The sequence below is a fragment of the Macrobrachium nipponense genome, chromosome 11 (assembly GCF_015104395.2).
Source record: "Macrobrachium nipponense isolate FS-2020 chromosome 11, ASM1510439v2, whole genome shotgun sequence".
Taxonomy (NCBI): domain Eukaryota; kingdom Metazoa; phylum Arthropoda; class Malacostraca; order Decapoda; family Palaemonidae; genus Macrobrachium; species Macrobrachium nipponense.
In genome coordinates this window covers 85,112,157-85,134,959 of record NC_061087.1, presented here as the reverse complement: position 1 = coordinate 85,134,959, position 22,803 = coordinate 85,112,157, and the positions used below count along the sequence as shown (strand labels likewise).

Below are 22,803 nucleotides of genomic sequence, written 5' to 3'. Positions count from 1 at the left end.
GTTTCTCCACCCATTGAGCCCCAACCCAGACTTCTCAGATGCATCAGATCTAGGTTGAGGGGCTCTCCTAGGGAACAAAGAAGTATCTGGGACTTGGTCCCAGGAGCAAAACTCACGGCACATAAATGTAAAAGAATTGATGGCAGTTCATCCAGGTCTCCAATTCTTCACCAAGGAAGTTTTTGACAAGACAGTGGTTTTCACTCATCCTTGAGCTGCTAGCGGATTTCCCAAGGTTACCACTGACTTCAAAAACTGCAGCTTCTCAGACAACTGCACTTCAGGCAGTTCTATCAGGGAATGTGTACTCTGGCCCTGACAGGTTATAAACTGTCTGGAAATTGCTCAGAAAGAAGGGCTTTAAAATCAACTCCAGAAGCGATTCCAAGTGCGGAAGACAATTTCAGACAAAGTTTATCAGGCAAAGTGAGCCATCTTCAAATCGTGGTGTTAAACACACTATCTCCTCCTCTACTAATACCTCTATAATGGAGATAGTAGATTTTCTGTTATACCTAGGAAGTATAGAAGGTTAACGACTTCAACTATTAAGGGATACAGAGCCATGTTAAGCTCGGTACTCAGACATGGGTAAGGATTTGTCTTCTGACCAAGATTTATCAGATCTCATTAAATCCTTTGATACCACCAATCAGAAACAGTCTTTTTTAGTGTCTTGGAATTTAGACAGTGCTTAAATGGCTATCAGGTTTGCAGTTTGAACCCATACATTCTACAGCCTTAGGAGATTTAACTAGAAAGATTTTTTTTCTAGTTTATTTTATTTGTTTTTTTACGTAAAGGTGATAGTTTTTAATCTGGTTGATTGTTGTACTGTTCCCTAGGCAGGGGCAAATTTGTGTTCTTTGCTAGCCATCGGAATCATCCTTCTCTGCAAAGTCTCCTCTAAAGTAACAGGCAGTCTATGGCTATACCACCACACTTCTACTAGATAACATGAGTGCCGAACCAGAAGCAGTATTTACCTGCAGCAGTTCTCTTATAGGGTAAGGAAACAACAAACATTTTGCCAATTTTAGTAATCTTTTCTTCTTTCAATTTCATTACAGGGTAAGTTACTCTTATAAAAATTATAATTTTTATAGTAGAATGCAATTGCATTTATACTTAGCCATTAATTACATGATCGGAACCCACCCTCCTCCCCTCGCATGGACACAAGGTCATAAACAATTGAGCTCTTTGCTGTGTTGCTTCTCTCTGTACTCCAAAAGTAGGCAGGCTCTTGTCACCTACCCAAAACAATTAGCACAACCAGCGAATTTCAAAAATTTAACTGCCAAATGAGTGAAACTTCAGCCATGAACTTACTGGGTAAGTATATATAAAACCTCATTTTATTATAAAAATATATTTTAGTTGCATAGTTAGTTCTCCCAATGCAGAATGGGATGTCCTATTGTTAGTCTTCACCAGAGAGTCGGAACTGATATAAGTGTTGTTGTCAATACTTTGTGGCTGAACTGGATTAAAAACTTAGCTTTTGTTGATTTAATTACACTTGTATCATGCATCCAATGTGATTCATTTTGCATTGGGAACACCAGACTTAAATAGTTTCAAAAGTCTCTCTCTCTCTCTCTCTCTCTCTCTCTCTCTCTCTTCTCTCTCTCCTCTCTCGTCTCTCTCTCGCTCTCTCTCTACTCTCTCTCTCTCTCCTCTCTCTCTCTCTCTCTCTCTCTCTCTCATAGTACTATTAATACTTTTATCATAAGATGCTATAGTATGTATGTGTTCCAATGTATTTTGATTTCAGATGGCAGTGCCTGGTCCTAATGCATACTATCAGGAGCTTGTATATGGTGACCCCTCATTACAAAATCCATCTGCAAATGGTCAAGGGCCACCTGCTCTCCCAGCAGAAATGTTAGCAGATATGGCTTTTCAGCGTCCTGATGTTTATGATTCTCAGATGCCTGCCCTTCCTCAGTATCTTGCTTCTGGCTTACCTCAACACCAGAACATTATATCCCAGATGTCTCAACCACACCCTAATATGAGTCTAGCACCACAGCATGGCCCTCCAACAGCTGGTGGGCCTGGTCCTGCATATACACCAGCAAATGTGATTTTTATTGAAGGAGAGAGAGATGGGAGTCAGATTTTACAATAAGTTTTAAACTGTAAATAACTTATAATCGAACTTGTATTTTAAAGAAAAAAATATGGAATTCACTGTGAATGGATTAGTAAAATATTTTATGAGCTATGAAGATCCACTGAGATTTGTACTCCCCTCTGGTATGTAAAATCTTAACCACTGTATATTGAAAGTTATTGCTTATATTTATTATAATGCTGTTTTAGAGTTTTAATTATTATTCTTGTTACTTAAAAATTGTAGGACTTGACATTGTTGAAGAGCATTAACTAGAATTAATGCAGTCATTTTTATTAAGTTATTCTCATTAGTAAATGAGAGTGGGAACTAAGGTCATAGTATGTCAAGATATAATTTTATTTAATTTGGTACAAATTGATTATAATCATATTCAATAAAATGGTTTTATTTCATATAGCATAAAATAATGCATTTTAAATATGCTATTTTAGCTTTAATTAAATTGAGATACTGTATTGCTCTTTTATTTGTTATGTAGTCAAATTATTTTGGTACCACAATAGTATATGAGTTTGAATGAATATATTGTATAGTACTCTTGGAACAGGTGGTAGATGAGTTTTACAAAGACACATCACATTAACCAGAAAGTTAGTTTTTCCAAGAAACGTCATTCCATGAGTTCATACTTGCACCCTGTTGTTGGCGTACCTGACCTTACTTTAATGAATATGTATGAGGGATTGGTTTGTTGTATATTTTGGGCTTGTGTTACTTAATGTCTGATTGTATTTTTACTTGTTTCTTGCTGTGTATATAATTTTTTCTGAATCAGTGGATTGTTTTTTTTTTTTTTTTAGTTTTTGTAAATTGTAATCATAATCAATCCTGGGTACAAATGGGTGTACAAAGTGACAAAAATTTTACTTTTAATACAGAAAATGGTTGAGAATAAAATTTTAATGAGTGTTCTCTCTTTAAAATAGTAAAGATTAGGCATCAACCCCAGCTTCATCATCAAGGAATAATGTATATGTCTGATGTATAATGAAGAAGCTAGAGTTTTGCCTACTTTTATACTTTCATATGGAACCGTTAAGCTAGCTTATAAGGGGACCATTTATTCCCGTTTATGGAACATTGTAGAATGAATGATTAATTTACATTTTGTACTTGCCCTTTGGGTGCCCTTCTAGTGTGTTTCATTCTAAATCACAAATAGCCTAACAGCACCAGACTTTTACACGTTTCAATTTGGAATACTTTGCAGCTTTGCTCACAATGAGAATAGAACAAAAAATAAAAACACAAAAAAAAAGTGAGTTAGAGAGAGTGAGAGACAACACCATTGAGTAAACTGGTAATGTCCGCCCTTTTGAGTATTTGTGATTGCAGTACATGGTATACAGTAGTTTTTAAATGTTACATCCTGTTAGGCCTCTCAAAAAATGTAGATAGACCATTCAAGAAGTTGCCATAGCACATTAAGCCCTCATTCCCAGTTTAGATCCGTCACAGCTATGATAACAATTACTATAACATACTCATGTTTCTTGCCTTGTTTTAAATCAATACCTCAACATAGATTCAGATTCTGGTGCTTTAAACCTTGAAAGAGCTCTTTAGAATTTGGATGACCTTCATGGGGTGATGTTACTGTTAATCACTTCAGATGAAATCCATTCAATTTTCTTTCAGGTAATAATTTTTGTTGATCATAAAAAATGGTAATATACTTAGGAGGGAAGTAATGAACTGTAAATCAAGGTGCCACAGTGTTAATGAATATTTTTGTTTTAAAGTCATTTAGAAAATAGTTTTAGTTTATTAGAATGTTAGTGGCACTGTTGCTTCCCATGGTATCCCATTGAGTGAAGCATCTCTAAAATGTTTCTCTCCTCTCTTAGTAAAATATTTCCTATTGTTTTTAGTTCAGTACCATTATTTGTGCTGTAATGACAGATAAGGTAACAAGCAGTCTATAATATCTAACAGAGACTATCATTCAGAATACCAGAGCTGGAGCTACAGTTAAAGTGTATTTTACGTTGGAAAAAATCTCAGTCTATAGTTGTAAATGTACCATACTTGGGAAATAGGATGATGTCTAAGCTAGATAGACTTGTTCATAAAATATGGATTTTAACAGTAAAGACATTGATAAGAAAGTTATGTATTTATAAAGCACAGTGAAAGTTCAAACAAAATTGAATAGTCAGCGTATTCAGTTATAAAAATAATGTATCATGGGCCACCAGTAAGTCTCTCAACAGTAAAATTATCAAAATTTACTCACCAGAGTATGAATTATAAGTATGACTTTAATACAGCTTGAAATATTTGTAGAATAACTTTTAAACAACACAAAATACAGGTTTTTGTGAGATTTTTGAAATGATTTTTTTAAAAATTCAGACGATGTGTAATAACATTTTAAGGATCATGTCAAGGATAGCAAACCCCCTATTTTTCACGAAAGTATTAATCCACATTGATTGATATAAGTATATATATATATATATATATATATATATATATATATATATATATATATATATATATATATATATATATATATATATATATATATATATATATATATATATATATATATACATACATACATATCTATATATATATATATATATATATATATATATATATATATATTATGTGTGTGTGTACATATGCATATATAAAATATATATAGATATAAGTATTAATCAGTGATATAATATTATCTTGAAAAATACTGGGTTTGCTAATCTTGATATGATCGTATTTTACTTTAGTGATTACATTTCACACAAGTAATTTAAAGATTATTATAACAGGTTTTAAAGTTACAGTCCTTAATGATTTTATTTAAATTCTGAATTGTTACAACACAGTATATTAATTAACGTGACTGTGGTATTGTTCAGGGATCTCATACTTTTTTTTTTTTTTTGTAAAATCCTTTGAAACATGAAACAAGTTAAAGACAATAAAGAGTACAAGCTCTGTTTGCTTGATACTATCTCATCAAACTTTTCATGAAGTTTTAGAAAAATTCCAACGCGCACAACATGAATTACATATTTTTGTGGCTGCCTTATGCATCCCACCTTTTTTGCTTCACCTTTTACAAAGTGTCATGTTATGCCACTTTATTGAAACAGTAAGCATGATCAGAGAAAAAGGTACAAATACAAGTTTCACATTTTTTTTCCATCCTCGTTCATGTTTGTGCACGAATTTAAGATTTTAATTTTATTGCTTTTTTATTTGTAGTAACCTAAAGGTTTGTGACAGGCTTTTCTTTTGTGAATGTTCAGAATAGGACAGTACAGTATTGTATTTACCAAATCAATATTTGAAAGACACTGTTCTGTATTGTGCTTTGTTATGTCCTATCGACTCGTTTCTTTTCCGTCCATGACATTAACCTGTTATCTTAAGCAGTCTTGAAGCTTTCTTCGTTAAAATTCAGATACATTAACATGGCTGTCACTTTGACATGAGATTTTAATTTACGTAATGGCATTATTTTTGCAAATATCCATCATGTTTTTTTTTTTTGTATAATATGTGCATATCTTTATGAGATGCTAACAGGCTGCTTGGCTTTATTATCTTTGGATACTTTTTAATTTGCACTTCATGGAAATGCCAGGTTAATATTAAGCCATAATGCAGTACAGTACAGTACAGTACAGTAGGAGTGTTTTCTTTGCATGGAATACTGTAACCATGAAAGTGTTGATTTTTTTAATTGATTTAATTAATAACTTAAATTTCAAGTAATTTCATAGCAAAGTGCATTCACGTTTTCCATGTTCTTCAGTTTTTACAATTCAGTGGTTGCCTGTAGATTATTGCAATAATTAATATGATTGTTTTAGTTTTAATAGCACTGTAGTAAGTGGTGCTGATATTTCAGTAGTAAAGAGCAGTTATTTATTTGTATTTGATTGCAGTCATTTTGGTGACTAGACGGATTGAATAAAAAAAATGTAAAACCTAAAATTTCATTGTGCCCCATTTCATTTATTACCATGGAGCTCTAATTTTTTTGTTATTTTAAAATTGAATATATTTTGTTGCCATTGTTTGGTAAGTTTTAGCAATGAGTGGTGGGCAGTATGATATTTAATATATAAAGTACTACTGTGTAGTAAATATCTACATTTTGTGCTCTATATATTTATTCTTATATATATGTATGTGTGTATAGTTTACAGGTATACTGTACTTTCCAAAAACTACTTTTGGTGTTTTTAATTTCCAACTGAAATTGTGTGTGCAAACTTATATTTGCCATTTTCTTACCTTTCCTTGTTGACTCTTTCCTTAAAAGAGAAATAACATACTATTTGTCATCCAGTGTTTGTCAGTTTGTCTATTTTCTTAAAACCTAATTTCCTTAATGGAAGTTAGTCTGTATTATTTACCCTTTTTTTTGTATTGCATAAACACAGTACAACATGTAAATGCCAGACAGATATTAGTTATAAGATAATTGTTTAGTGCAATGATGTCTACAGTTTTTGTATACATGTATTTAAGAGCAGATACTCTTGTTGAAACATGCTTTGCTTGTTTTTAAAAATAAAAAATAGAAGCAACGTGACCTGAAAGATCATTAGCTATACAGTAGAATATATGAAGCCAAAAAAGTTTGGAAGTTTTAAGTCCCAGTTTTACTAATTGTGTTGTGATATTACATCTCTTGATGTGCTGAAATTCAGTTGAATGCTAAGTGTAGTGATAGGAAAAGAGTAATGTGTTGGTTTATTGATGATTCTTGCTTCAATTCAACATCATAGGTAGATATCAATTTTGTTATTTTAATATTCATGTAAATTTGATCATAAATTGATTATGAGAAGATTTGAGTATTATAAAGAATTTGCAATTTGTCACTGTCTTCATTGTTTCATGCATTGTCTTTCTTATCATTAATTTTTGTGTGTTGTCTTCCATCTCTATCTTTCATTAGAAAAATTAGGATTAGCCCAAAAACTGTATTGGTATAGAATTTGAGTCAGTCATGTATATTATGATCTTTCGTTCCATGGTAAATATGAGAATATAGAATGAGAAAGAGGTTTCTCTTGTTTTAGTTTAGAATGTAAGTGCTCGATTGTCACTTTCAGTAATGGCTAATTTATCTTATCTGGATGCTGATATCTGTTCAAAGACAAGCCATAGTGTCTGTTATGTAATGGGTCTATGCAAGGTGTAATTTGAAAAAATACAGGTAAAAATTGAGATAAGGCATTTATATTGCTGTGTTGTATTAAATTTGTTTTTTGGCTTTTTATGTCTGGTATGATGTATACAAATTAATATTTTTACTAGTAACTGAAGAGATGTTATTTTACCCAATTTTTTTATTGCATCATGGTTACTGCAGAAAAATTTCGACCCCTGATCAGTGCTAGAATTCTCTTCACAGCAAGTCTTGGGGAGCTTAGCTGTATTTAGACAGTGAATGGATTGAAATCTCAAGGGTATTGTACATCAGCTGGTTTGTGTGGAGTCAACCAAAGTCTCATCGTTATGATCTCATCTGTGTGTTAGAATGGCTTATTGACACAGCTGAGGAAAGATGTACATTTGTAAATGATTGGTGTATGTTTTATCCCATTTGTATATTGGTTTTTACAAAATCTTGGTCTTTAATATCCCTTGTTTATATTTTATAAAATAGCAAAATAAAAAAAAAAAGTTTCTACAAAAAGAAAAATTGTGTATTATTTCTCCCTGTTTGTATGTACCAAGTACTAAATACATGAAATCAATCCTGTAGGGGGTAGTGCCATCAGTGCACTGCAGTCATTACTTAAGGTCCTTTGCAGCGACCCTTCTGCCCCCTAGCTGCAACCCCTTTCTTTCCGTTAACCGTACCTCTGTTCACCTTCTCTTTCTTCCCGTTACACCTTTTAAACCTTTCTACTCGCAATTTCCATTTTGTTGCTGAATGACCTTGTAGGGCCCAGTGCTTGGTCTTTGGCCTAAATTCTATATTCCACATCTACTACGTGAAATTAAAAACTTGTGGCTTTTTGTTATACAATAATTAATCTATTTTCTTAGAGAAACCAAGCCTTTCTCACTAAGCCTGCAGATGCCCATTAGGTATCATCCCTTGACCTTTATTTTTTATTTGTTGGTGTTAAAAACCACTTTTTTTCCCTTTTTTATTGGTAGGGGATACAATATGTAAATTTTTACCAGCCTTTAGTGCAAGATTTGCTTTCCTATAATTGACCTGTTTAGCTTATTAGATATGCTGTGACAATGGAACTGACTGCAATATGGTCAAGATCCCGTAGGGGTCTAGTGCCATCAGTGGACCTCTTGCGGTGCACTGTAGGAATTACTTAAGGTTCTTTGCAGCGTGCCTATGGCCCCTAGCTGCAACCACTTTCATTCCTTTTACTGTACTTCTTCCATATACTCTTCATCTTACTGTCCACCCTCCCCTCTCCTAATACTTGATTCATAGTGCAACTGCAAGGTTTTCTTCCAGTTACACCTTTCAAACCTTTTACTGTCAATTTCCATTCCAGTGCTGAATGACCTCATAGGTCCCAGCGCTTCCCTCGGGCTGGGACATCTCTGGAATTCCGTCATAATTATTGTCCTAAAACTCCTTTTGTTCAGCAGATTCGAGTTTTCATTCTTCAAGCTATACAATGCAGGTGAAAGTGGTGAAGTATGTAGGAACCTTGCTCATGTAGGCTTTAAAGGAAAATAAAGGTACGTACTATTAGTAAGCAGCCAGAGCTAAATCTGCTGTATCCAGAGTGAAAAAGCCTATTCCTGACAATATTTTTACTCTATCTAAAACCCATCGTGTTAGTTTTTGTGTAATAATGAAATTCAAAACATTACACTCGCCTTTGAACTAAAACTTTACAAAGCACCACACAAGAAATTATTTTAATTTCATCCCGAAACTGATGAATAACCCATATGATCCAATCCATGACTCTGTAGTGGGGATATTGCCATCAGTCACCTCATGTGGTGCACTTTATAGACATTAAGATTCTTTGCAGCATCACTTGGGCTTTAGCTGCAATCCCTTCATACATTTTACTGTACCTCTTTTCATATTCCCTTCCATCTTAAACCCTCTCCTAACAATATATTCATAATGCAACTGCGAGGTTTTCCTGTTAGTCCACCTTTTGCTGTCAATTTCCCATTTCATCGTTGAATATGCAGAGGAATTTGATATAATTTACAACGAAACCAAGACCCACTGCATGTCGCTGCTCCCGAGAGATCGCTTAAGCATATTGCAGAACAAATTTTCCTCGGAAACCATCGGCTGGAATTTGTGCACGAATTTCCGTGTTTGGGTCACATAATCACAGACGACCTATAAGATACGGCAGACATTGAACAGAGGCGTCGTAAACTATGTGCAACTGGCAACATGATTGCAAGGAGGTTTTTTTTTCTGTCACCGAGACGTGAAACTGCTGCTCTCCGCTCGTACTGGTAAGTATCTATGGGTGTTCCCTCTGGACGAACTATACCCGAGAGACCATGAGACGTATCACTGCTGTGCACAATGACATTCTGAGACGCCTCACAAACACTCTCCGCTACCACCTCGCCACACATGTTCATAGAAAACCACCTGGACAATTTAAAAAACATTGTAAGGCGAACAATATCCAGTCTGGTAACCCGAGTGAGAAACAGCAGCAACTCGCTCATACAAAGCATCCTAAGGAGTGAAGCAAGAAGATCTAGATTGTGGGAAAGATAGGAAAATGAGGCCTTTGTCCCTTAAAGGACTTATGTATTGGCAAGATGTCATCTGCAGATTCTGTCATTATTATTATATTTATTGCTGATATTTTGCTTTTCCGTTATTACTGTGAATACTATCAAGTTAAAGTGTTTTACACTCAATTTTCGTATTTAGCCCTTTGGACCTGACTACTGTAACCACCCGAGGTCTCTAGTTGAAATTTAAGTTATATAATCTGTGCACTAACTGTTATAACTCTCAATGCATTTTTTTCTCACCAATATTATTACTGTTAATACCAGTATTATGATTACTATCTTTTATGCTACCTCAGCTATTTTGTGGATAAGTGCCGATTATTCATTTTTTATCATGTCTCATGTATCTAGATTATGTATGTTACTGTCTGTATTTTGTATATTCCATGTATATGGCCCTGAGCTGAAATAAAGGATATTATTATTATTATTATTATTATTATTATTATTATTATTATTATTAGTGCTTAGCCTTTTGCTTAAATTCTACATTCAATTGAATTCAATCCAATCCAATAGTTTGGAAGACTTGAAACTAGAAATATTATCAGAAGCTTCAACATTTACCCTGCAAGAGGTTAATGCCGTCAGTATACCCCACGTGAGGTATAACAAACATTACTGCAGGATGTCTGCAGTCTATCTTCCGGCCCCAGCTTCATCCTCTCTTTTACTTGACTTCCGCTTTCTTATCCTGTCTTCCAGGCTTGTTATCCAGCCCTCCACAACTATTTCTTCTCCGTAGTGGACCTCATGCAGTGCACTGTAGGCATTAGGTACCTACGGCTCTTTGCAGCGTGCCTTTGGCCCCTAGCTGTAACCACTTTCGTTCCTTTTACTGTGCCTTCTTTTATATATATATTTTTTTTTATCTTACTTTCCACCCTCTCCTAACACTTGATTTATAGTGCAACTGCAAGGTTTTCCTACTGTTACAGCTTTCAAATCTTATACTGTCAATTTCCATTTCAGCGCTGAATGACTAAATAGGCCCCATTTTTATATTCAACTCAACTCAACAACTATTTCTTCTCAGTGCAACTGTTGAGTTCCATTTTCACCTTCAGACACTTGTATTTCATTTCATTTCTTTTCTGGATCTTTTTATCTGGCTGTCCAGCCACTCAAAAACCTCTTCACTGTCTTATGCACTGGATTGTTAAGTGGCCCAGTGCATGGCTTTATAACCTAAATCATTAAATATGTAAGGCGTGCATTATGTTAGATAAGATATAATATATATTTAATAAGGAAAACCCCTCACTTAAAAATGCTACCTCATTAGTCCTGGTAATGAAAATAATATATAACTTGATGATCTCGTTAAACTTTAATGATTGCATTTTTTCTTTACTTTATTTTAATGTCTTGGTTTTTAAAGTTTATAATTTTTAATATGGATTTGTTTCTTGTAGTACTGCATTTTAAGAAGACTAGTCAACGGAGAGAGGGAAAGGAAAAGGAAGCTTCATTAAAAGCGAATAGTCTTTAAAGATCTTAAAATTAATAATTTAAAAAAATTGTGTCATAAGCAGCATGATATTTTTTAGTTTGTACGTACTTAGTGAAAGATTTTTCTTAACATTTATGCAAGAAAATATCGTACAGCACCTTACGTTTCAGCGACAATCGCCGTCCGGACTTCGGTTGCCTTATGGCCTGAAAAGATAACCTGGATGAACTTGTCACTATGATACACGGTCAGGGTCAGCAAATAATGACATTACATTAAGATTGTCATAATTGCTTGTGTAGGCTTATGTCTGGTAACTGCAACAATTTTGTGTATGTGCGTGAGATCTTTCTCCAATGCATTAAGTTACCAACCAAAGGGTTGATTATGACAGACTTGTGAGGTGTCAGTTAATCTCGTTTGTATACATAGGGCGCCATATTTAAAATGTTTTAGGACGAAATTGGTATTACCTAGCTAATGACGAATGCTAAACGTTTTCGTAACTTAAGTGCCATGTGGTGTTTTGTCTGTCTTCTGGACAGTGTTACTGTTACAGTAGTAAACTCCGAGACTGAATTTATCAATCAGAATTCCTTTGGGCCTTCAGTCTGTTTTGGCAAGAGGGTGATTGTCAACACACTTCCGCTTTTCCGTATCTCGGTACCAAAATTATTGCTTCCTCGTAAAATTATGCAGATGATGGTACAAACTCAAATCAAGTAAGTTTTTTTTTTTTTCACCTCGAAAGTATTAACTTAACTAGGGAAGCTGCATGCTAGGTATTTTACAATGTGTAGCTAATAGCCTACCCATAAAATTTTACAAGCTGCCAATATAGGTAGGTAGTATAGTACCGTTTTACCGACTTTTCTGCCAGTTATCATCTTTAACTTTCCATTCTTAATCATTTCCGTCGCTAACTTTTGTAAATAATGTCTCGTTATCTCGGTCGTCATGTTATAGCTTGCTATAGGTACAATTTAAAAGGTCTCAGCTACCTAGGCTACATCTACTGGAGTCCATGGTTAGGCTGGAGCTAGATGAATGGAGCACCAGGTACGACCAGTTAGGTTAGGTAAGGCATGGAATTTCATGGTCAGATTTCTATGTCAGATTCAATCAAAGAGTGTGGACCGGCAGCATATTTCCGAACTGTAACGTAGTACCGAACATTCCTAGGAATTTGGGGAACGCTAATCTTAAAAACTTACCATAGAATCTTCTTGGAAATAATCTCATTATATTTCCCACACCCAAAGCACGTGCAGTATATTGTTTTGAACTAGTATATTGTTTTGAACTAGGTATGTCTTAGGGGCATGGCAATAAAATAAGTAAATAAATAAAAAAACCTGGGCTGATGCAATGTATTATATGGGGAAGTTGTGAACCAGCAACGCCAACGTTTTCGTAACAGTTCGCCACTCGATTTCCTGTGGCAACAGTCTCATTAGCTCGGATCAGAATATGAATAAATTATGTATAGGCTTACTTCATTTTATTGTTAGACCCTGCAGCGCAATTTGTAGGCTGTTATGAGTCCAAAACATATAACAATTGAAAACATTATCCCCACGTGATACACACAATTTTGTATAGGACTAGGCAAGTGCCCTGCCTTTTTTATGAAATTGTTTATAATGAAAGTAGGCTTTACTTCGTAAATAACTAAACCAACCCCGGCTGCTCATTTAAACTTATTTTTTAGTAGTGTATGATAATATGCATCTTTGTTTTTAATAAGAAATATTTAGACCATACTCTTTTACGCCTTTTGTTTCTCTTCTATTAAGTGAACCGCTGCAGCAGCTAGTATATAGGCTAGTTCCACCCCCTCATCAGCCAGCGGAGTTTTCATCGCTGCCATGTAGTGTTGCCACGATGAAGACAAGGCCGCAAGGCCAGACGTGAGGACGATGACCTCGATTTGACGGTATGACTGACAGTTCTACTCTTTTCATGTGGAAGCTTAACTGACTAGGTTATACCCGACCTTAGATGTAGTAGGCTCGTGAATACTGATTTTATCTGATTTTGATATGTGTCTTGGGCAAGGCACATAGAACCCTCCTCCCCTTCCAAAAATAACCGGCAAACCTAGGCTAGGGATTGATAGAGTAAGAAGTGCCCTTTTACAGTTGATTAGTTAGTTGTAGTTGTGATTGTTTGTTTATTTTAACAACAGACAGTTACTTGAAAAGACGTAATTCACACGAAATAAAAATTATCATGAGAATGTGCTTAGACGATTGGTATATATTTCGTATGGCATAGTACATATTTCATGAAAATTTAAATACCTATTTATAATGTGCTTAACCTTTAAATTGGTTGGCAGCAGTGAAACTATGATGATTTTGCTGATGTTTTCTCCTGGAGTAATTTGCACGTTGGATTCATCTTTTAGTTAAATGTCACTCGGCCTGACTGGAAAATTCATGTCCTCTCGACTAAGTTGAAAATAGTAATTGTGTAGTCTTACCTCATTTATGTATCGTTATCAAATGTGGTAAGGAAGCTTAAATAGAAAATCTAATATAACCTGGAGAAGAAACCAGACCAACAAAGATAGTCCAGATTCTTTAAATAGATTCATGACTTGTCACTTACAATAATAACATACAATGACCTTGCAAGGTCTCTTGCCATAACTTGCGAATTCATGCAAAACCTTTTTATTTTTATTTGTTATTCATAACTTCTAGGACGTGATTATTTTCAGAACTTTTTTTAGTACGTTAGCCATCCATTTTATTTAACATATAATATGTTCACAGATGTCTGAAATTGTGCTTCAAAGTGAAAATAAAGCGTACAAAAAATAATAAATGCCGTGTACAGATCTGTAATAGCGTGCAATTCTGGTAAACAGTACGTAAACACTGCACCACGCCTAACAATAATACTACTACTACTAATAATAATACTAAAGACCAGCCTGTACGGTCTGCCCAGGAGTGCGGTTCCCGTGCTGGCATATGGCCAGCCTATCTAGACTGACCGCACTCAAATAGAGTTTGGGAATCATACTCTCTCTCTCTCTCTCTCTCTCTCTCTCTCTCTCTCTCTCTCTCTCTCTCTCTCTCAGAAATTAACAAGCCTAGTTGATTCTTTACAGATCTCCCGTTCCTCTTCAGTATTCTGTCAGACTTATCTTTCATTCTTTTCCATGGGAAAAGACACCTTCTTCATTTGCTGTTCGTGCCATCAGCATGGTATGTATAAGTTACTAATAATTTCAAGGGCCCCAACATTTTAAATAATTCAGAAACCTGAAGTACTTGTATATTACAGCAGTAAAATTATACAATCCGTTCACTTTCTCGATCGCTTTATATCGAATATTTCTTTTAGAATAATTTAAGCTTAGCTCCTTGTCCGCTTTCACTTTTTTCGATTTGGTATGAAGTACAGCCCTCCACTGGGACGATTCCCTCTCTGGCGTACCCTTGTACGTTTTCAAAATAAGGTGCTTCTCATATTTTATAATTGTCTTATGTTTACTCGTCAGTATCATACGTAGCTCCTGTAGAATAGGGGAGTCTATTTTTTTTTTTTTTCTTTCTCCTTGTATGATCTTCACTTCATGCGGTATTTTGTTGCGTATAGTCTTGGTGCACAGTGTACAAATGCTCTCTCGCCTGACGTCCAATTTGCTCTAGGTTCAAATAGTCTATATGCTTCACTTGCATGTCTGATTACAGTAGTCATTTCAGGTTTCTAAGCAGTTTCTAAGGTATATTGGTTCACCATATTTTCGTGCTTTAAAGACTGAAAGAATTATTTTATATTCTATTCTTGCTTTTACTGGGAGCCAATGCAACCTAATGAATGCTGGGCTTACTCTATCACGGGAGCATAGTCCTTTCTTAAGCTGGCGTGCCTGTTTTGTACCCCTTGCAATTTTCTCAGAAGGTAGTCGGGGAGACTGTAGTATAACTGCTGTAGTCAAGCCTCGAAAGTATTTGGTTGCAAATTGCTGTTTTCAGACAATCTTCGTTTAGGTTTTTTTTTTTTTTTTTTTTTTTTTTTTTTTTTTTTTTTTTGTTTTTTTTTTTTTTTTTTTTTTTTTTTTTTTTTTTTTTTTAGTAAATGCAATGTTTTTAATGTGATAGGTATAGGTTTTTACAATATGCAATACGTATATGGTTCTGCACAGACAATTTACTATCAATAAACACTCCCAAGTTCCTCACTGTTACTAAAATATTTATTGTTGACGAACCGATATTTATTCTTTTGAAGTTTTCTTATTTTCGTAGTGCATTGTCAGATCCAAATAACCTTCACTCAGTTTTGTCTTCATTAAGTTTCAATTTCTTCGCTGACATCCATTTTTTTTTTTTTTTTTTCAGTATTGCATCAATTTTAGTAATTGTGTCTTCTACCGTTTCGAAGGAAAATAGAACCGAGTATCATCAGCATACATACAGTTCAGTTGTGTAAATGCCAAATAGCAATGAACCCAGAACGCTACCGTAGGGCACTCCTTTCGTTAGTCTCTCTCTTCTGATTTCACGTTTGATATAACTACTGTAAGCTTCCAGTTTTTGAAGTAGCTTTTATACTATTTGAACTGCGATAAGTTGAATTGAACTTTTTTTTTTTTACCTGAAGTCATACAATATCTAATGGATTTTCTTTGTTGAAATCATTCAGATTCTTTTATAACACCCAATTTACTTCCTTCATAAGACTGACATTCAGAAAAAGGAAATTAAGCATGGCACAAAAAAAAAAAAAAAAATGAAAACGATATGTGTAAATAGGAGAGGACGAAATACCCATCAGTTAAACCGAATAAAGTCAGAGGGTTTCTCGGCAAAAGCGAACTTCGGGATTCAAACTAACTAGTGACAAGCGTAGAAGCGCCTCAGTGGCGTGGTTGGTTTGGTGTTTGCTTCTCACCTCGGTGGTCGCGGGTTCGATTCTCGGCTATTCCATTGAGGAGTAACCACTGGTTCCATGCAACGTAAAAACACCATACAAACAAACAGACAAGCGTAGAGACTTGGCAGAGGACGGGGAGTTTAATTTGGAAACTGTGTTCAGTAACGAAAGATTTCGGAACAGTTCAAGAGTCTCTCGCTAGAGGCTCTACACATTTGAAGACCCATTATGTGTCATGTTATAATTTATTGGCATGTTCTCGTATATTAGAGAATGTTCGGTTCGTTATTTTAACCCCCGTTTGTAGCTAACTTCGTCACCAAACCCTCAAGAAGAACCTGCATGTGCTGCCGAGTGAAGTCACTTCCGGAGCAATTAAATTGCACGTGAAGCAATTGAATTGGGCCAAGTCATTTAGAATTAAGCAAATTAGCATCATAATCATAGTCTGAGTATGATTGTCAATGATTTTTACAATCCATCATTTAATATATATAATATATTATAAGTATAATATAATATCTTATAATTTTATAATAATAATAATATATCTAATTATACTATTCTCCAAGTTTCTCAGTGCATGTAGTATGGGCTTCCTGTGATCACGCCATAATTTTGCGATTAGTTTTCCCTTTAAATTCGAATTTACATTTTTTTTTTCTATTCTGTTATGTTATTGTTAGTGAGATAAATCCAGCTGCTTTATTTATCTGGGGTTTCTTAGGAAAACTAACAAGTCCTCAGAGGGTAGTACTATTGGTGAATGATGGCACTGCATCCAAGCTAACAACCCTGAAATCACTATTATTCTGTACAGTACTTAATTAATCTATTTAGTCGACATTATTCCTCTGCGCTGGAAAGTGTGTCAACGGAGGAAACCGGTCAGAACCATATCATACCTATATTTAATCTGTTATGACGGCATTTTTTATTTCAACTCCACATGCAGGTGAAAAGGGGCATCATATAAACCGTGCACTGAAAACTTTTTAATGAGCGTGAAGCATGTATGTATTTAGATATATATATATATATATATATATATATATATATATATATATATACATGCTTCACGCTCATTAAAATGTTTTCAATGCACGCTCATATGTTTCCCTTTTCACCTGCCTTCCTGTTGATCGTACTGTATAATTTATATATATATATATTATATTATATATATATATATATATATATATTATTTATATCTATATATCTATATATAATATATACATGTATTATTATCTATATCTATATATATATATATAATATTATATATACATGGCTATGTTTTATATGGGTATATATATATATATTATATATACCCATGTATATATTATATCTATATCTATATATATATATATATATAATATATATATATATTATATAAACCACGGGAGCATGTGGAGTTGAAAGTAAAAATACCGTGATAACAGATTAAATATAGGTATGATATGGTTCTGACCTGTTTCCTCCGTTGACACACTTTCCAGCGCAGAGGTATTAAGAATAGACCAGTTTTCGCGCCCGCTTCAATTGGTAGAGTGGTTGGACAAAGAAAATCCAATAAGCATGCAGTATATTCTCTAAGATAGGATTTCGCGCTCTTTAACGTTTGGCCCCTTGAGCGTGAATAACCAAAAGCATTTACGATACATTAGGGAGAATTTGTCGCGAGAGAAAGAAAATAGGGAAACTGGCAAGACGGCTTGTTTCCCTTTTAAGTAACTGTCCAATCCCTCGTTAATTTGTTGGCAATTCTCCGCGATGCCGATCGTCCTAGGGTAGTATCATAGTTCCAAAGGAAAAAGAAATAATATCTTTGGGTTTGTTCATACTTAATTACCATATTTACGTTCAAGTTTTTTAAGTAGGAGGGGGGGGGGGGGGGTGGGGGTAACAGGGGGGGTTGTACTTAGGGCAGGTTTTCTCTACACGTTTAGGATTTTTGGGCTTAACAATTTTTCTGTTGCTGTTCCATCATTTTTATCCTCTTTTGTGCAGTTCTCGTTGCATCGCGTGATACCATGTCAGGGTATCTTCATCCACGCCTCTATTCCATGTCAGCATATTCAGGGCTTCATGCAAACAATGCTCGTAAAACTGATTTGTAACGGAATTCTTACGTAACAGTTGTGTGCCGATTAGAAATGATAGGCTGGAATACTGGTGGTGAAATATTTTCGTTTCCTTGCTAATTATAAATATGATGTCGCGAGTTTATCTTAATAATTTTACGTTTTCTTGACTAATATTTCTGAAGCTTCTGACCTCGAAAAATTCACTGTACATACAAGTTACTCAGTGTGGGCTTCCCGTGGTCACGCCATAATTTTGCGATTAGTTTTTCCATTAAATTCGACTTTACAAGCTTTTTATTGTATTATGTTATTCTTAGTGAGATAAATCCAGCTGCTTATTGTCTGGGGTTTCATAAAAAAACTAACAAGTGCTTAGAGGGTACTATTGGTGAATGATGGCACTGCATCCAAGCTAACAACCCTGAAATCATTATTCTTCTGTTCAATAATTAATTTATCTATTAAGTCGACATTATTCCTTATGTTGGATCTTGAATAATATATATACCCAGCGGTTGACATGAGAGTATAAACAAGACACTGTGATAAGTTGTATGATGCAGAACCAGTAAAACTAATTTTTTTTCCAGTTAAGGAATATTCGAGATCAGACAGCATACCGCTCCTCTGTCATAAAAGGTCCGCCTCCTCGTGTTACTGTGATTTCATCCTTGAATATATATATATATATATATAATATATATATATATATATCTATATAATATATTGTAAATTTCTTCCACGGTTTACCAGCGCTTTTGGGAATGTACTAATAGATGAAACCGTTAAGAGTTACATTCTGTTTCATTTCTCCGTATGGTATTTTTCTTTATATACATATATACATATATATCTATTATATATTATATATATATTATATATATTATATATATATATATTATTTATATTATAATGATATTATATATATGTATATATATATATAGATATATACCTATTAGGTACAGATTACATATAGATAGATAGATAGATATAGATATACCGGGTGTTCCGAAATTAGAGGGCCCCCTTCCACAGAACAAATGGAAAGTTATGAAGTTTTCTGCTAGAGCCTATCTCCAAGTACATTATCTTAAGTTTCTATTGGGCTATTTTTCATTTTACATTCCTTGTATTTTCAGACTGAGTGACGGAGTTAGATACAGCCATGGCTAACGACTCGGAGGAAATCAGATGGATTGACCGAATCTGGGCTAAAACCTTCAAAGAGGCCAGGGATGCTGGCACATCCTTCATTTCACGTTCCTGGATAGCTAAATACATTTTAAAAAACTGGAACAAAAATCCATATGACTGTCATTGCAAAAAGAGTGAGAATCTTGGAAAGCCTGAAGTCCTTTCTCAGGAGTCAAAAGACATCATAGCTGAGGCATTGGGTAGACCAAGAAAGTCTTTATGTAAATTGGTGCTTGAACTAGAAACAAAATGGGAAAAGAAGAGAAGTTATAGTGCTGTATATCATGAGTTGAAAAAATGTGGTATCAAGCCATTTCATGTTATCAGCAAGCCCAACATCACTCAGCAACAGAGGGAAGACTGTAAATGGTTTTGTGGTTCATTTCTTAAAGACTGGGATGAAGCTGACTTTCTCCACGTTGCCGCATCAGGTGAATTCTTCATTTACACAGTCAGGAAGCCAATTCATAAAAATGACATAATTTGGGCTGCAAAGTTGGATGGTATCAGCGATGATGTGCGCTATTGCCAAGTTGTGAAATTTCCTGAATGTTTGGGAAATTTTCTCTGTTTCACAGCCAAACAGTTAATGTGGATCATCAAAGAAAAGGACAGTCAGGGAGTGAGTGGTGAATACTTCAGAGAAACTGTGCTTACTGGTGGAGTATTTTCTTTCCTCAAAGATCCTGAAAATGTGTTATCTGTTGAAGAAGTCACATTTTTGCATGATGAGGCACCATGCATGTTTCAAGGCTCTTCAGACACAGGAGCTGCTTTGAAACAGTATTATCGATTTATTCTCGTCAAGTGAATTTCCAGGTAGCTCCCCTGACCTTAATGTGTGTGAAAACGTTGGTAGTATCTTGAAGGATCGTGTTGAAGCATGCACAGATAACTATGATGGTATACCAAGCCTCGACGAGCTGTGACCAAAGTGCTCAGGGAAATGGAGTTTGAGTCTCAGCTTTTTTGTGATTTGCTGAAATTATACCCTTCAATAATGCAGGCTGTGGTACAGGGAGATGGAGGCCACACAAAATATTAAATACTCAGAGAGAAACTTAGATAAATACCTGTCCTGAATTACTTTTGTTTTTGTCCATATCAATTTTAGTTTGTGCTGTAGAGGGGGGTTTTAATTTCGAAACACCCTGTATATATATATATATATATATATATATATATATACTCATATATATTATTGTGTACATATATATATATATATATATATATCTATATATATATATATATATATATATATATTATATATATATACTACTATATGTGTGCGTGTGTGGGTGCATGTATATGTTCTTGATAAAACCTTGAAAGGTATGAGACATTTTTACTGAAGATCTCGTGTCTGGTATCAAAGTTGGCGAGCACTGATACAGCTGCGGTTAGAAGTGTCGTCATGAAATTTGATTAGAAGACGTTTATCTTGGCCGAATTCGTCTGGCAACTGTCTGGGTCGACAGAAGGCTATTAGGAAGGGAAGATCCTCATTCCTTCGTAGACTTGGTACTGCCTCATGATTCTCTCTCTCTCTCTCTCTCTCTCTCTCTCTCTCTCTCTCTCTCTCTCTCTCTCTCTTCTTCTTCTTCTTCTTCTTCTTCTTCTTCTTCCAAGCATCGGCTCTTGCTCATACGATTAATCCAGGAAGGGATAATTTTTCTGTGAAATAGATAACTTGTTGGCTTTAGGAAAAGGAAAAAAATGAGGCAAGTGGGATTTGTTATTCCTTTGAACTTGAGTGTGATTGTAATGAGGCCTTGTAAAGTTGAACATTGGCCAGGAAGGAAAAGTGTTTTTATTGTTAGAAGAAAAAAATATTCAAGATCATCAGTAAACTTATCGTGCTAAAGAAATGAAGTTGAATAAGTTAGAGAGGACGGATTACAGTTACTGAGAAATGGGTTTTCTATTCGTTTTTAAGTTTTTTTTAGTTTTGTTGGGGTTAGCTGTCTATCGTATATGCTGCTTGCCTTGGAGGAGGGGGGGGGGGCGTTTTGTTTCCTTTATAAGGCAGTTTATCATGGTATTTTAGGGTTTTTTCATTGTAAGGAAACTCATACGATATGTGCGGATAAACAACGGTCCGGGCTGTTAAATGTTGTTTAGAAATAGGCTGGCTTTATACCTGTACGGGCTGCTGCTGTAGTATATGATTAAGGAAGGCTGTGTGGCGGTTTTCTTGAAGATCTCTCAGGCTTGTGTTTTGGGTGGTGGTTGCTAACATTGCAGCTGTCAGTATCTTTCTGCAGTTCCTTGGGGCCTGAATGATAGAGAAGGAGGGGTTAGGCCTTTCATTTATGCTATTTTTTCTTCTAGGTTGTACCTTGCATGCTGTGGTGGTCCCAAGTAGACAGATTTTTCATATTTTTTTGCGGGGGAGGGGGAGGGGGCTTTCTTCGACTTTGACATGAAATTTCTTGCTGTCATATCCCCAATAGCAAATAACGGCGCTTGGACAATTCTGTGCCGGGCAGTTCGGTACCATTAATATTATTAAAAAGGTAAACACAAACACACAATGTATATACTATGTTATTTAATTATCGGTGATAGAAAAAGAAGAGAATTTAAAATGCTTAGAAATTTAAATTGCTGTTAACATTCATAAATAAATTGACAAAGTAATGAACTTTTCTGAAAAATCTGCCATACGTGGTTTGGGAGTTATCAGTTAGTAAAGCGTATAATCTTGGCGCACTGAAGTTGTTTATACATATGATATGAAATTCATACAACTGAAAGAATATAGTGGGGCAGCTCTTGAGATTTCCATCTCCTGCCCAGTTCTCACACCGTCTCAAATCTCCAGGGGCCTCACCGACTGCAAAAAATTAAAATTCGTTTAGGGTCATCTGAGCCATTGCCGAATTGTAAAAACATGGATCCATCATCAAGACAGGAATACTGTTGTGGTGTAGAGATTTCAACAATCGTTTGAGGATTCGGTGGATGAATGGCTTCAGCAGATCTCCAACGTCTCCACATTCCGAGTGATATGTGAAACTCTTGGCACTCCAGCCAAAGCACACATTTGATTTTCCAAGTTCTGCAATTGTAATTGAACGAGGGAAAGTTAACTTGAAATTGACATCTGCTTTATATTTGAGATATCAGTCTTTGCATTAACCAATGCTACCAGTCGCACTGTGATCATGATTTCCATCAATCGTCATCCATATTTCAAAAGGATCATCTGTATGAAGTCGAGCTTTGCACGAGCGATTTTCACAACCAACGCCAGTATATTTTTGATCCATCAGCATTTTCTTAATGTTTCTGAAACCGAA

At 35.0% G+C, this 22,803-nt stretch overlaps 1 protein-coding gene across 4 annotated transcripts in view; it reads left to right on the top strand.

Moving 5' to 3' along the window:
• Positions 1 to 4,597, top strand: part of LOC135206812 (terminal uridylyltransferase 7-like) — a 294,251-nt gene extending 289,654 nt beyond the window's left edge. For all 4 annotated transcript variants that reach the window (XM_064238310.1, XM_064238303.1, XM_064238320.1 and 1 more), the window contains one exon: positions 1,778 to 4,597. In XM_064238310.1, coding sequence (XP_064094380.1) covers positions 1,778 to 2,134 — 357 coding nt within the window. In that variant the 3' untranslated portion in view covers positions 2,135 to 4,597. The remainder of the gene's footprint in view (positions 1 to 1,777) is intronic.
• Positions 4,598 to 22,803: the final 18,206 nt, after the last annotated feature.